The sequence below is a fragment of the Drosophila kikkawai genome, chromosome 4 (genome assembly GCF_030179895.1).
Source record: "Drosophila kikkawai strain 14028-0561.14 chromosome 4, DkikHiC1v2, whole genome shotgun sequence".
Classification (NCBI taxonomy): domain Eukaryota; kingdom Metazoa; phylum Arthropoda; class Insecta; order Diptera; family Drosophilidae; genus Drosophila; species Drosophila kikkawai.
In genome coordinates this window covers 1,763,883-1,777,701 of record NC_091732.1, presented here as the reverse complement: position 1 = coordinate 1,777,701, position 13,819 = coordinate 1,763,883, and the positions used below count along the sequence as shown (strand labels likewise).

At 39.1% G+C, this 13,819-nt stretch overlaps 1 protein-coding gene across 2 annotated transcripts in view; it reads right to left on the bottom strand.

Moving 5' to 3' along the window:
* Ank (Ankyrin) overlaps positions 1-13,819 on the bottom strand; it is a 35,765-nt gene that overhangs the window by 12,847 nt on the left and 9,099 nt on the right. For both annotated transcript variants that reach the window (XM_041776573.2, XM_041776572.2), the window contains exon 3: positions 8,359-8,466. In XM_041776573.2, the coding sequence (XP_041632507.1) occupies positions 8,359-8,466 (108 nt within the window). The remainder of the gene's footprint in view (positions 1-8,358; positions 8,467-13,819) is intronic.

Here is a 13,819-nt window from a genome sequence, read left to right as displayed (position 1 = left end):
AAAGATGTGAACAGATGCACCGTACTTGACCCATAGGAACGTTGCTGCAGTTTGGTGAGTCGTTCCAATTTTACTTCGACTCCGGGTGTCCGCTCATCGAAGAGACTGTGTTCTCGAGATTATTAAAAAAACAAGAAAGGAAGCTAACTTCGGCACGCCGAAGTTTGTATAACCTTGCAGATTGGTTTTCATATTTATATTATAAATTATAATGCCGAAAACAGGCACTAAACAGAGTTTCATAACATTGTAACTATACTTATTATGTTTACAGTTTGACAGTTACAGTTATACATTCCCAGCTTTACATTTTCTCTACATCTACGGATCGCTTCTATGGCAGCTATATGATATAGTTGTCCGATTTTTATAAAATTTATACCAAAATTCTAAATTAATAAGTAAAGCTCATATCTCAGAGTAGATGAAAATACGTTGAAAAACAACGAAGTTATAATTTTTTCTATTACTTTCCCTATTGTTCCTATGGCAGCTATAAGATATAGTCGTCCGATTTTCATAAAATTTATACCAAAATTTTGAAATAATACCAGAAGCTTATGTGTCAAAGTAGATTAAAATACGTTGAAAAACAACGATGTTATAATTTTTTTTTTTTGATTAATTTCCCGATTGTTCCTTTGGCAGCTAAAAGATATAGTCGTCCGATTTTCATAAAATTTTTACGGAAATTCCGGAATAATATAAAATGGCTATATCTCAAATGATGGAATAATATTGAAAAACAGCCAAGTTATTATTTTTTTTCTAAAAATATATCGAACATTTCTATGGCAGCTATATGATATAGTCGTCCGATCCGGCCCGTTCCGACATATATAGCAGTGAGAGTATGCAAAGTTTCATTCAGATAGCTTTAAAACTGAGGGACTAGTTTGCGTAGAAACAGACAGACGGACAGACGGACAGACCGATCATTAGGAATCGATCCATTCTGGTCAAATGAATAGAAAAAAGTTGTATATTTATATATAGCATATACATATGTAATAATTTGGTTTTGAAAAAAATTAAAAAAAAAAAAACAAAAACAAAAACAAGAAAAGAAGCTAACTTCGGCGCGCCGAAGTTTGTATACCCTTGCAGATTGGTTTTGATATTTATATTATAAATACTCACAAAACAGAGTTTCATTACATTTAACCTATTCTTATTATGTTTACAGTTTGACAGATACAGTTTTATTTTCCCAGCTTTACATTTTCTCTACATTTACCGATCGCTTCTATGGCAGCTATATGCTATAGTTGTCCGATTTTTATGAAATTTAATTATAAAATAATAAAAAAAAAAGCTCATATTTTAGAGTAAATGTAAATAATCAGACAACTATATCATATAGCTGCCATAGGAACGATCAAGAAATTAATAGGAAAAAAATTATTGCTTCGTTGTTTTTTAATATGTTAAAAAACAACGAAGCAATAATTTTTTATACGTTAAAAAACAACGAAGCAATAATTTTTTTCCTATTAATTTCTTGATCGTTCCTATGGCAGCTATATGATATAGTTGTCTGATTTTCATAAAATTAAAAGAGAAATTCTGAAATAATACAAAATGGCCATATCTCAAAAATGAAGCAAAAATTTTGAAAAACAGCCAAGTTATAATTGTTTATTTTTTTTTTTAATTTATCGAACATTTGTATGGCAGCTATATAATATAGTCGTCTGATCCGGCCCGTTCCGACATATATAGCAGTGAGAGTATATAGAAGACTATATGCAAAGTTTCATTCAGATAGTTTTAAAATATATATGCTTTAAAGGGTCGGAAAAGTTTCCTTCATTGCGTTGCAAACTTCTGACTGAAATTATAATACCCTGCAAGGGTATAAAAAGTGTGATAACATTAAATCATCCGGCAGGTTTGTGGAAAGTAATCGACCATTACCGTTCGCCAGTAGTGGCTAAGAAAATCTTCACGTATCGTTCACAAATTCAATTCTTCATATAGAGCCATAGTTTAGATGTCTTGAGGCAAGCGTTTATTACGTCTGCAGCAGTTTACCTGGGCGGAAATCTCTAGCATCCAAAACATTTTGAGAATGCGAAGAGCTTTCAATATTTTGTTTAAGGGGGTCTTCTCATTGGGCAACTTTTTTTTCGATTTTTATTTATTTATAGCTTGGAATGTTGTGTATATGTCTCCAAAAGGATTTTTAGAAATTCGAAATACTTTAGGAGATACAGCCTTTTTTGTGAAGCAAGGTCTTCGTAAACTTATAACGCATTATAACTTCAAACGCATTTATCTCGAAACCACGTTTTTCGAACTGGCGGCCATGATATCTCCAGTTCAACTGAACCGATTTTCATGAAACAAAGTGGAATCGACGCAGAATTGTCACCATTCTCGGGTGACGGAACAGATTAAAAACTTTTTTTTTTTTTTTTTACACTAAACTAAAAAAAAAAGCCCGAAATCGAAAATTTTTTGAATGGCCGCCATTTTCTTTAAAAAAAATTAAAAAAAAAATCTATTCTGATTATAACCCCGTTTTTTTTCATTTCGGATGCTCTGGAGACCCTGAATCGTGGCCGCCAGGACGACACCTTTTTTTTCCACCACCAAGTTTGAAGTCTCATTATTTTTTTATTTACTTTGAACATTTTTTAATACAATAAATAAAAAAAAAAATTTCAATTATTCTTTGAGTTTTCAAATAAGAATTTTTTTAAAAAGGGTCCAAAAAACGGGTTTTGAATGAGAAGACCCCCTTAATGCTTCTAGTGCTTGCCATTGTGCTATTATATATATAAACACACAATTTTCATAATGTTCAGGTCAGGAGCTTATGTTCCCGCCCCCCGCGACTCCGAAGCGCTCCCGCTTCATCAAAGCTCCTCAGCTCGCTCTCTCGCTCCCGCTCTTCTAGCGGATGCTTCGGCTCTGGCCGATCGTCGCATCGCTGAGCGGCCGCTCCCGCTCTCCTAGTTTGATCTCCGACTCCAATTTGTACATTAGATTAATTCCTAATTAGAACCTGAATAAAGCGGATCATACGATTTCATATTATATTGAAAGTTACCACGCCCCCCCGGCCTACTATTTCATTTCGTTGGTGGTGATTTTCTCTTGCGCGTTTTCGCTATTTCTACGGTGGTTACGTTGACTGCGGCGCGGGAGTGATTTATTTATTAATTCTTGTGCTGATCTGGAAAGTGAAGGAAATTGAATTTCCCCCCCCCCTCGAGCCGAACATTTGGTCCTCCAGAGCCGGATTTGTGGATTTTTGGATTTCCGGATTTTATTGGATTTTTGGATTTTTGGATTCCGGATTTTTTCCATCCACACCAGCAGTTCTCGGCGTTATATTTTCCAAGATAAGTACGAATTATTCCGTCGCCCCCTCACTGCCGGTCTTCAGCAGTAGTCCGAACAATTAATTTCGGTCACTCTGCTGCAAGATTAATTTCCGTGTCGACTCCAAGAGCGAGTTTTCCTGACAACGGCAGTTGAGGAATTTTCCATTTCGTTTTTCCATTTCCTACATTTTGCAATTTTCAATCCGTCTCCGTTTTGATCGTCGCCATATTCTTTTTCGTCCGCTTTCCTCTACATATTGGCATATATCCGTACATCAATGTACAAAACGGTTCCGACAGAAAATTAAAATTCATACATACATATGTCCGTACATCTGTCTACATAAAGACATTGAGTTTATTTTACACAATATAAAAAGACAAAATTATTAAGATTCCGATAATAAAAAATTACAAATAATAAAGAATACAGTCCGCTGCTAATATATACACATATATTATTATATTATTCCATATTATATTTTCTCCAGGTCAAATATATATGATTCCATATTATATTTTTCTACATTCCACATACGTTTACATACAAAATTTTAAACAACATTTTAATACAACATTTTAATACAACATTTAAAACCAAGAAAATAAACCATAATAAATAAAGAATAAAATATTAAAACAAAATTTTATAAGCCAGTGTCCGTCTTTTTTCTGAATTTTATTGGTGCGCTATATACATACATACATACATAACCAAGAGCTTTACATTCTTTACAACGAACATTGAATTGAGAAAAAAAGTGCCAGGTGTTCCGATCCCACCATTCCGATCGAATTACTTTTTCCATACAATTAATAATTTTTATTTGTTAATAATTAACGAATTAATTGCGCATTTAATAATTTTTTAAAGTTTTGCACGCGATAAATATCAAGGGTACTCCATATATTTTCTTTGCATTTATTGGGTTATTATTAAGTACGAAAAATAATAAACAACTCGGCAATTTCATTCCGCAATTATTTATACATATAAATAAATTTCCATTCTCGTCGCATTTGCTCCAACTAATATTGGCTCCATTACAATTGATTTTGATTCTCGTCGCATTTGCTCCAATTAATATTGGCTCCATTACGAATAAATTTCCATTCTCGTCGCATTCGCTCCAACTAACATTGGCTCCATTACGAATAAATTTCCATTCTCGTCGCATTTGCTCCAATTAATATTGGCTCCATTACGAATAAATTTCCATTCTCGTCGCATTTGCTCCAATTAATATTGGCTCCATTACGAATAAATTTCCATTCTCGTCGCATTTGCTCCAGCTAATATTGGCTCCACTACAAATAATTCTACGATTTGAATTTTATTGGTTAATTCCACCATCCACCATCTACCATCCGAGTTCTACGGCATAGTCCTGCCATCCATATTCGCTTTGTTTTTACCGTCTCACATTTCTATTTCGGCGTTTTTAGTTGACGGTATTGACCTCAACTAAGTCTAACATTTGAATTCTACGGCATATTCTTGCCAATCCAATCAAAAAAAAAAAATGTCGGAAGGACAAGAACCAATTCCGCAAGACGCGAGTCAGAAGAAGGAGGCAGCACAGTTAGCGCCTCCAATCGAGGGAAGTTCGAGGCGGGAACCGAGTCCGAAAAACACGGGCGCGGGACCGTCAAGTAATTTGAGATCCAAATCCAAGGGCACGTTAGAAGGTATTTTGCTTGAATTCATAGCAACCAGCGACCGTCTTGTCAAATATGAAAGCCAGATATTTACGGCATCCTCTTCCGAGCCTAGTCTGTTTACCTTAAAGGTCCGTCTGGATCAGACACAAGCCTTATGGGAAAAGGTCGAACGGGAGTATGAAACCGCTTCCAAAACAGCTCTTCGCGAAGGTAGCGGAAATCTTCCGTTACTGCAAAACAAATATGAGCACTGCTATGCGGTGTTCGAAAGATGTGCTTCGAAGCTAAGTGAAGACATCGCCCGTATGTCCGTCCCCACTTCACCGCCAAGAACAGCTCCGCCGACAGAGACATTCTCCAGGGGTTGCAGTCTTCCGCCATGCGATACCGAGATTTTTGACGGGGATTATCTGCGCTGGCCCACCTTTCGTGACCTGTTTACGGCCATCTATGTAAACAATTCCAGGTTGACTCCAGTGGAAAAGCTTTTCCACTTAAACGCCAAAACTAGCGGCGAAGCTCACGCCATCGTTACGAAGTCTCCACTGACCAATGATGGCTTCCAATCCGCGTGGTCAGCGCTTCACGATCGTTTCGAAAATAAACGCGCGTTAGTAAACAATCAACTTAAGAAATTATTTAACATGGCGTCCATTGAACGCGAATCCTCGGCAGCCTTGAAGGAGCTGCAAAATACAATCCAAAATTGTCTAACATCGCTGAGAATTTCCGGCCTTTCTACTGAGAATTGGGATTGCCTCCTTGTTTATTTGTGCTCCACAAAACTTCCAAAGCTGACGCTTTCATTATGGGAGCAATCCATCGAACAAAAAACCGAAATTCCTACGTGGCCGGAACTTGATTCATTCCTAACAGAGCGCTATAGAACTCTGGAAGCCATAGATTCTCTCCAGCCTACTGTGACACGTTTTCGTTCATCTAAACCGATAAGTTCCAACCCATCGCCACGAGTACTACAATCCTTTAGTACGAGGATTCTACATACGTCCAAAAGATGCGATTTGTGTTCTGCAGAGAACCATCCAGTGCGTTTGTGTCCACGCTTCCTTCAGATGACGATAGTCGATCGATCATCTTATATCCAGAAAAAGCAGTTGTGCTTAAATTGCTTTGCAAGCGGTCATCCACTCCGTAATTGCACAAGCGCCCACAATTGTCTTACTTGTCACGGTCGGCATCACACTTTGTTGCATCCAAGCGACTCATCTTCTAGTGTTCCGATTCCTCGTGATGACACCCGACAAATATCTCCACCTATCCAACGGATTTCGTCGTTCTCTACACGAGTGACCAATGCGGCCGACTCCTTCAACTACTGGGTTCCATACAACGACAACAAAAGCAGACGTTCCCGAGGTATTTCATCCTACCAATGCCGAGTCTGTCAAGGGAACCATCCTCTTCGGAAGTGCCACCGTTTTCTTCGGCTTGATGCGAAGAAACGGCTCCAGGCAGTCATCGACAGGAAATACTGCGTCAACTGCTTGGCCCACCACCATTCTGGAGGATCTTGCCGTAGTAACGACCGATGCCAGTCGTGTGGACAGGATCATCACACACTTCTACATGCCGACGACCGCTCAGCGACTCCAACACTTTCTCGAGCGAAGGACTTCTGATATTTTGCTGCGTATCCTCGCAAGGGGGGGAGAATGTTCAGGTCAGGAGCTTATGTTCCCGCCCCCCGCGACTCCGAAGCGCTCCCGCTTCATCAAAGCTCCTCAGCTCGCTCTCTCGCTCCCGCTCTTCTAGCGGATGCTTCGGCTCTGGCCGATCGTCGCATCGCTGAGCGGCCGCTCCCGCTCTCCTAGTTTGATCTCCGACTCCAATTTGTACATTAGATTAATTCCTAATTAGAACCTGAATAAAGCGGATCATACGATTTCATATTATATTGAAAGTTACCACGCCCCCCCGGCCTACTATTTCATTTCGTTGGTGGTGATTTTCTCTTGCGCGTTTTCGCTATTTCTACGGTGGTTACGTTGACTGCGGCGCGGGAGTGATTTATTTATTAATTCTTGTGCTGATCTGGAAAGTGAAGGAAATTGAATTTCCCCCCCCCCTCGAGCCGAACACATAATAATAATCATTTTCAGTCATCAATGTATAGTAAACTTCCTCGGTTATCTTCAAAATCCTAATAATCAGGCCTGTTTTAGTTTCCACTTCCGCAAGATCTACTCGTATTCAGGTCAGCTGTTCACTTCCGAAAAATCCTTACTGGTTTTGAATGAAAAGACCCCCTTAATGCTTCTAGTGCTTGCCATTGTGCTATTATATATATAAACACACAATTTTCATAATAATAATCATTTTCAGTCATCAATGTATAGTAAACTTCCTCGGTTATCTTCAAAATCCTAATAATCAGGCCTGTTTTAGTTTCCACTTCCGCAAGATCTACTCGTATTCAGGTCAGCTGTTCACTTCCGAAAAATCCTTACTGATTCGTATTTCCCTCTGTTACGTCCCTGTAAACTACCCGTTCGGAAAGTTTCCGACTGCCATTTGGCTGGCGATTTCAGATCCGCAAAACCAGAAATTAATTATTTTAAAATACAATGCGATTATGTAAATGGCAAATGTTAATCGTATTTTATTTTAGGAACATTATTGGATAACTGAATTACCTAAAGCTAATAGACTTGATTTTTAAATAATTATTTTGTGGTTGCACCTTAAAATCGCATCGATTCTTACCTTCAACATTCTTGGAAGTCCGCCGCCCTGAATCGTATTTGAAAGAGACTATTTAATGGTTGTCAGCGTTCCAAAAAAAGGAATATATCTAAGATTAATTTCACAAATTAATTTTTATGCTGTTTTTCAATTATAAAATTGGATGTTAGTCTAAAATATATGAAAAGGTGTTTTTGTTTAAAATACCAGCCAATTCAATCTACAAACTGAACTAAATGTTATCCGAAGGGAATTTTTTCTACAACCTCGGCAACTCTACTTTTGAGCATTTTGCCACTAGAACAGCTGATTGCAATTAGAAATATTTCAAAATGTTTATTTTCAGCCGTAAATGCTTATTCCTTTGATTTTATTAACTAAATTAGTGCTTCATTACTATCTATGAGTTGGAGACTACATCTAGCAAATATAATTGAACTAGAACAGGCCTGAATATTAGGCATAGACTATATGACGAATAACATTTTTTTACCTACTTATATATATAACGGGAAACAAATAGTAAACCGCGAAAAAAGGTTTTGAAAAAGTTTTAATTTTTCCGCCGCGATTGTATCTTCTGGAGAATTACCCTTATAAATCCACATATATATTTAAAACAGTCCATCCTTAAACAATTTAGAATGTGTTTTACACTTACCGCATTGCAACTGTTAATGTCCTTAACTTCCTCACTTTCTAAAAAATCAAGTACCTTTTGAAGGTCTCCGCTGCGAGCAGCACGCAGAAATGATATAGTAGCATCGTTCTGTAAAAGAATATATGTATTGTATTATTATATTATATTAAAAAAAAAACAAAAATTACAATTTTATAATCAGTTTTGAATATATTATACCGCTATCATAGGCCCATAAAAAATAGTCTAAAAGTGTTTAATCGCACGATCTAGGCGGCCAATTGACCGGTCGCGAATGTGAAATAAAATGCCTCTATCTTGCATCTCAATAAATTGATTGTTTACGGGTGTGGATTTTGTGTGTATGTGTGAATTATTATTTTTTAATTGTTATTATTAGTTGAATAAGTCTTAAAGCTTAAAAACTATAATTGAACATCTGAAAATCTGAAACCTCCCCAGGATTCCGGCTGGACAATGGGCACTGTATTAACCCGGACACGGGCAATGCATCGCCTCAGGCAATGCCATCGCCGGACTGAAGTCCACAAATTACAATTTGCTCCATACACCAAACAGTAAGCAGAAAAGAACCGCCGTACTTGTACAGAAGAGTCTACACGCTAACCTTATGTCTCATTACAGCTCTGATGACCTGACCGTGGTGATGCTAGAGAGCGGGAAAAAGCGCCTTTGGTAGCTTCCTGCTACATGGCACACGACAGGACGCCCCACCAGAAGAACTCAGGAACCTGGTAGAAGCTAGCCCGAAGGACCAGCAACTACTCGTGGGTGCAGACGCCAACGCGCACCACTGCGTATAGGGAGCCCCGACATAAACGACAGAGGTGAGTCACTCTTAGACTTTATACTCTCAACCAACCTAAGTATAGCAAATGTGGGGGAGGAACACAGCTTTGTAGGTCACACCTCCTCTAACGTGCTAGATCTTACTCTTGTAAGGGGACAATGTTTTTTGGTATCAGAATGGAGAGTCCTTGAGAGAACATCCTTCTCAGATCATAACTACATACCGTTCCAATACGCATTCGAACACTCTCCAAAACAATCAGTCTTCAAGAACTCCCGGAATACTAACTGGGGAAAGTTCAAGGAGACCATCGCGACACGGCTCGCGATCTCTTCGGGCATAGTAGAATCCGCGGTAGATATAGAAAAGTCCCTAGTGACCCTCTCCAAAGAACTGCTAGATGCGTACCACGCATCATGCCCTATATCGGGCACGAAAAAGAGGACCTACCCACTAGAGCTGGGAAAAAATCGATGTTAACATCGATTAAATCGATTCATTCTTTTTGGTCGATGCATCGATTCGGTTTAGAAAGAATCGATTAATCGACAAGGTCCATGCTTTGCGCTATCTGTGCGTTTCAGCTAGCTCAACAGAAGCAGAGCGAGTATTTAGTAAGGCTGGATGTAACATAACCGATAGCTCGTTTTTGCCAACAAAAACCAGTGGCTAATCTAGAATTTTGATATTTATTTTCATTTTTATAATTTGAAAATATTTTCTTTTGTTTTTTGTGATCTCATTGAATTGATCCCATTTAATTTAATTTAATTTAACTGGAAATAACCAGTAAATAATTTACTTTGATTTTTTGTTTTTATAATATGAAAATATTTTGTTTCTTATTTTATGAACCTTTATTTTAAATATTTTTATTTAAAATAAGTTACTTTATTTAAAATAAAGGCTTTGAATAATTTTATTTAAAATAAAGATTCATAAAATAAGAAACAAAATATTTTCTTTAAAAAAAAATCAAAATCAATTAATCACTGGTTATGGCCAGCAAAATTTATTTGATTTATTAAGAATACATTTTTGGTTTATTGTTTTAGAATGATTATGTAAATAAATTTAAGTTTGGTTTTTTTCTAAATTTATTTGAAGTAAAAAATAAAAAAGTTTTGTTTTCGATTTAATCGATTTTATTTTCACAAAAATCGAAAAAAATCGATTCGCTGAGAATCGATTTTTTCCCAGCTCTACTACCCACCCTAGTGGAATAAGGACCTTTCACTCCGACAAAACAAACTCAAAGAATTCTTCAAAATCGCCAAGTAGGCGAAAGATGGCATCATCAATGAGGAATACAAAGTCCTACTTAGGGACTACAAGAAAGAAATACGCAAGGCGCAAAAAAACTCATGGAGAAACTTCTGCTCCAATATAGAGACTGCCCCGGAAACGGCTAGACTCCGGAAGCTGCTATCGAAGCAGCCAACCATACAGAGTCAGCTCAAACGCGACGACGGACAGTGGACTGAGGGAAGCAAAGAGGCCCTTACAGCACTAATGCATGCGCATTTCCCAGGACGCAATGAAGTACCCGATGCGAATAATCACCACGACCTAGTACTGGAGAAGAGCATATCCCAAAAGATCTAATATCCTCTAGTAGAATCCACTGGGCTATAGACTCCTTTGCGAGGATAAAAGCACCAGGACTAGATGGAATATTCCCAGCCATGCTGCAGGTGACCAAGGAAGTGATCACCCCATGGCTCTACGCAATATATAGAGCACATTTAAGCACGGGCTATATCCCTATCCAATGGAGGACCTCTCGGATTGTCTTCCTGCCCTAAGCAGGAAAGTGTAGCCACGTGAGCCCCACCTCATTTCTACTCAAAACGCTAGAAAAGCTGCTGGACTTATACATCAGGAACGATGTAGAGAGACTACTGTCGACCAAGCAGCACGCCTACACGAAGGTGAAATCAGTGGAGACGGCCCTACATTCGTTGATAGCCACCATTGAGAGAGCTCTACACAATAAGGAATATGCACTCGGAGTGTTCGTGGACATATCCGGCGCATTCAACAACGTTAGCACGGACGCAATAATGGACCGCCTAGAAGCGACCAACACGTCCCCCGCTATCAACTTGTGGATAAGAAATCTTCTAAGTTGCCGGCGGGTACTATCAGATTGGGGCACCGCTTCCATGGTGAGAGAAACGCACAGAGGTACGCCGCAAGGTGGGGTCCTTTCGCCCCTCCTATGTAATCTGGTGGTAGCTATCAGATTGGGGCACCGCTTCCATGGTGAGAGGAGCGCACAGAGGCACGCCGCAAGGTGGGGTCCTTTCGCCCCTCCTATGTAATCTGGTGGTATACAACCTAATCAAGAGATTCGAGAGGACAGCACCAAAGATAACAGCTTATGCGGATGAGATAAGCATTATTATCACGGGAGTATGTTCCTCGACTCTCAGCTCGACCATGGAAACAACGCTCAGGGAGATATGTGAGTGGGTGGACAAGGTAGAATTCAATATTAACGTGGATATTCTCTTCACCAAGAGATACAAGGTGCCGCAATGGATCACCCCAAAAATGGACACAACCAGGCTGACCCCGAAAACACAAGTCAAATACCTCGTCATTGTACTAGACATCAAGCTAGCGTGGAAGGCTTTATGCATCCAAGAAGCTGCTTAGCAGTAGAGAGGGCCTCTCGCCCGCTCTAATGCATTGGGTCTACATATCGGTGGTGCGTTCGACTCTGTTTAATGGGGTCTTAGTGTGGTGGCAAGCAATGGAGAAGAAAACGTATAATAAGCTTATGGAGAGAGCCCAGCGGCAGGCGCTGCTCTGCATATCAACTGAAGTCAACCCCTACCAAAGCTCTCGAAACCATAATCGGTATATATGCCCTAGATATCCAAGCGCAACTGACAGCAGGAAAGGCGGCTCAACGTCTGGTTGCATCAGGAAACTGGTCGCTACAAGGTTTCGGGCACAGTTCAATTAGTCGAGACATGAGCAGTACATCTGACTACATGATACCCAGAACGTGCCCGGATGTAAACATAACAGTATTCATGGGACCAAATGACTGGAAGTCAGGCCAGGACCATGTTCAATAACTCAATATATACTCCGATGGCTCCAAGATGCGGGTTTATACTGTACAGACCCTGAAATGAGGCTGTCGTATAAGCTACCAAGCTACTGCCGTATATTCCAGGCGGAAGTATTCGCCATCAGGAAGGAAGCAAAGCTTGCGCAGAGCATAAACCATCCAAATGAGGCGGTCAATTTGTTCGTAGACAGTCAAGCGGCGATAACTTCCATGCAATAATCAGCGGTCAGTTCCAAAAATGTACTGGCAAGCAGGGAGTCACTAGATAGCCTGAGCACGACTAAGTGAGGATCTACTGGGTTCCCAGCCACCAAGACGGTAACGAGACCGCGGACGAACTTGCAAAGGAAGGCGTCGGACTGGCGAGTGAAAGAGCAGAAAAGTCCCTGTCTTCCTAAGAGACGCAAGCGAAAAAATCAGGTGGAAAAGTAATTCCGCAACCTGTAGAATATCAAAAATCATGTGCAAAGAGCACAACGAGAAACACACTCACTACGTGCTGCATCTTCCTCGGAGGACTGCAGAATGTTAGTGGGTATTCTAACAGGTCATTGCCTGTCTGCTGCACATGCAGTGAAGCTGGGTATTACCGACAACTTCAAATGCCGGAAATGTGATGGATCTGAGGCAACCGAAACCTTGGAGCAGCTCATTTGCAAATGTCCGGCCCTAACGAGGGCAAGAATGAGAAACATAGGTTCTCTGGTTCTGGCATCGCTAGAAGATGCCTCCAGGAGAATGCCATGCGAACTCCTTTGCCTTTGCGAGTGCCGTACGGATTAACCTAACCATAATTAAACAAAAAACATTTCTTTCTAAAAGAACGGCTGACCGGATTATGAAATCAAAACAGCTTTAAAAGACGTGAACATGTTAACTCATCTAAAAATTTATAAAATAAAAAGCGCTGAAAGCTTTTTCTATATCTAGTTTATTAAACACATAATCCCTCGATGAAAATGTAGGTATTAGATTGGTTTCTTTTTTTTTTGTTAAATAAAACAAGAAAGGAAGCTAACTTCGGCACGCCGAAGTTTGTATACCCTTGCAGATTGGTTTCGATGTTTATATTATAGATTTAAATGCTGAAAACACTCACAAAACAGAGTTTCATTACATTACCTATACCTATACTTATTATGTTTACAGTTTGACAGTTACAGTTTTACATTCCCAGTTTTACATTTTCTCTACATCTACCGATCGGTTTATATGGCAGCTATATGATATAGTTGTTTGATGATAAAAAAAGCTTTTAATCTCAGAGTAGATAAACATACGTTGAAAAACAACGAAACTATAATTTTTTTTCCTATTTATTTCTAGACCGTTCCTATGGCAGCTATATCATATAGTCGTCCGATTTTGATAAAATTTTTACCAAAATTCTGAAATAATATAGAATGGCCATATCTGAAAAATGGTGCAAAAATGTTGAAAAACAGCAAAGTTCTAATTTTTTTTCTACAAATATATCGAACATTTGTATGGCAACTATATGATATAGTCGTCCGATCCGGCCCGTTCCGACATATATAGCAGTGAGAGCATATAGAAGACTATATGCAAAGTTTCATTCAGATAGC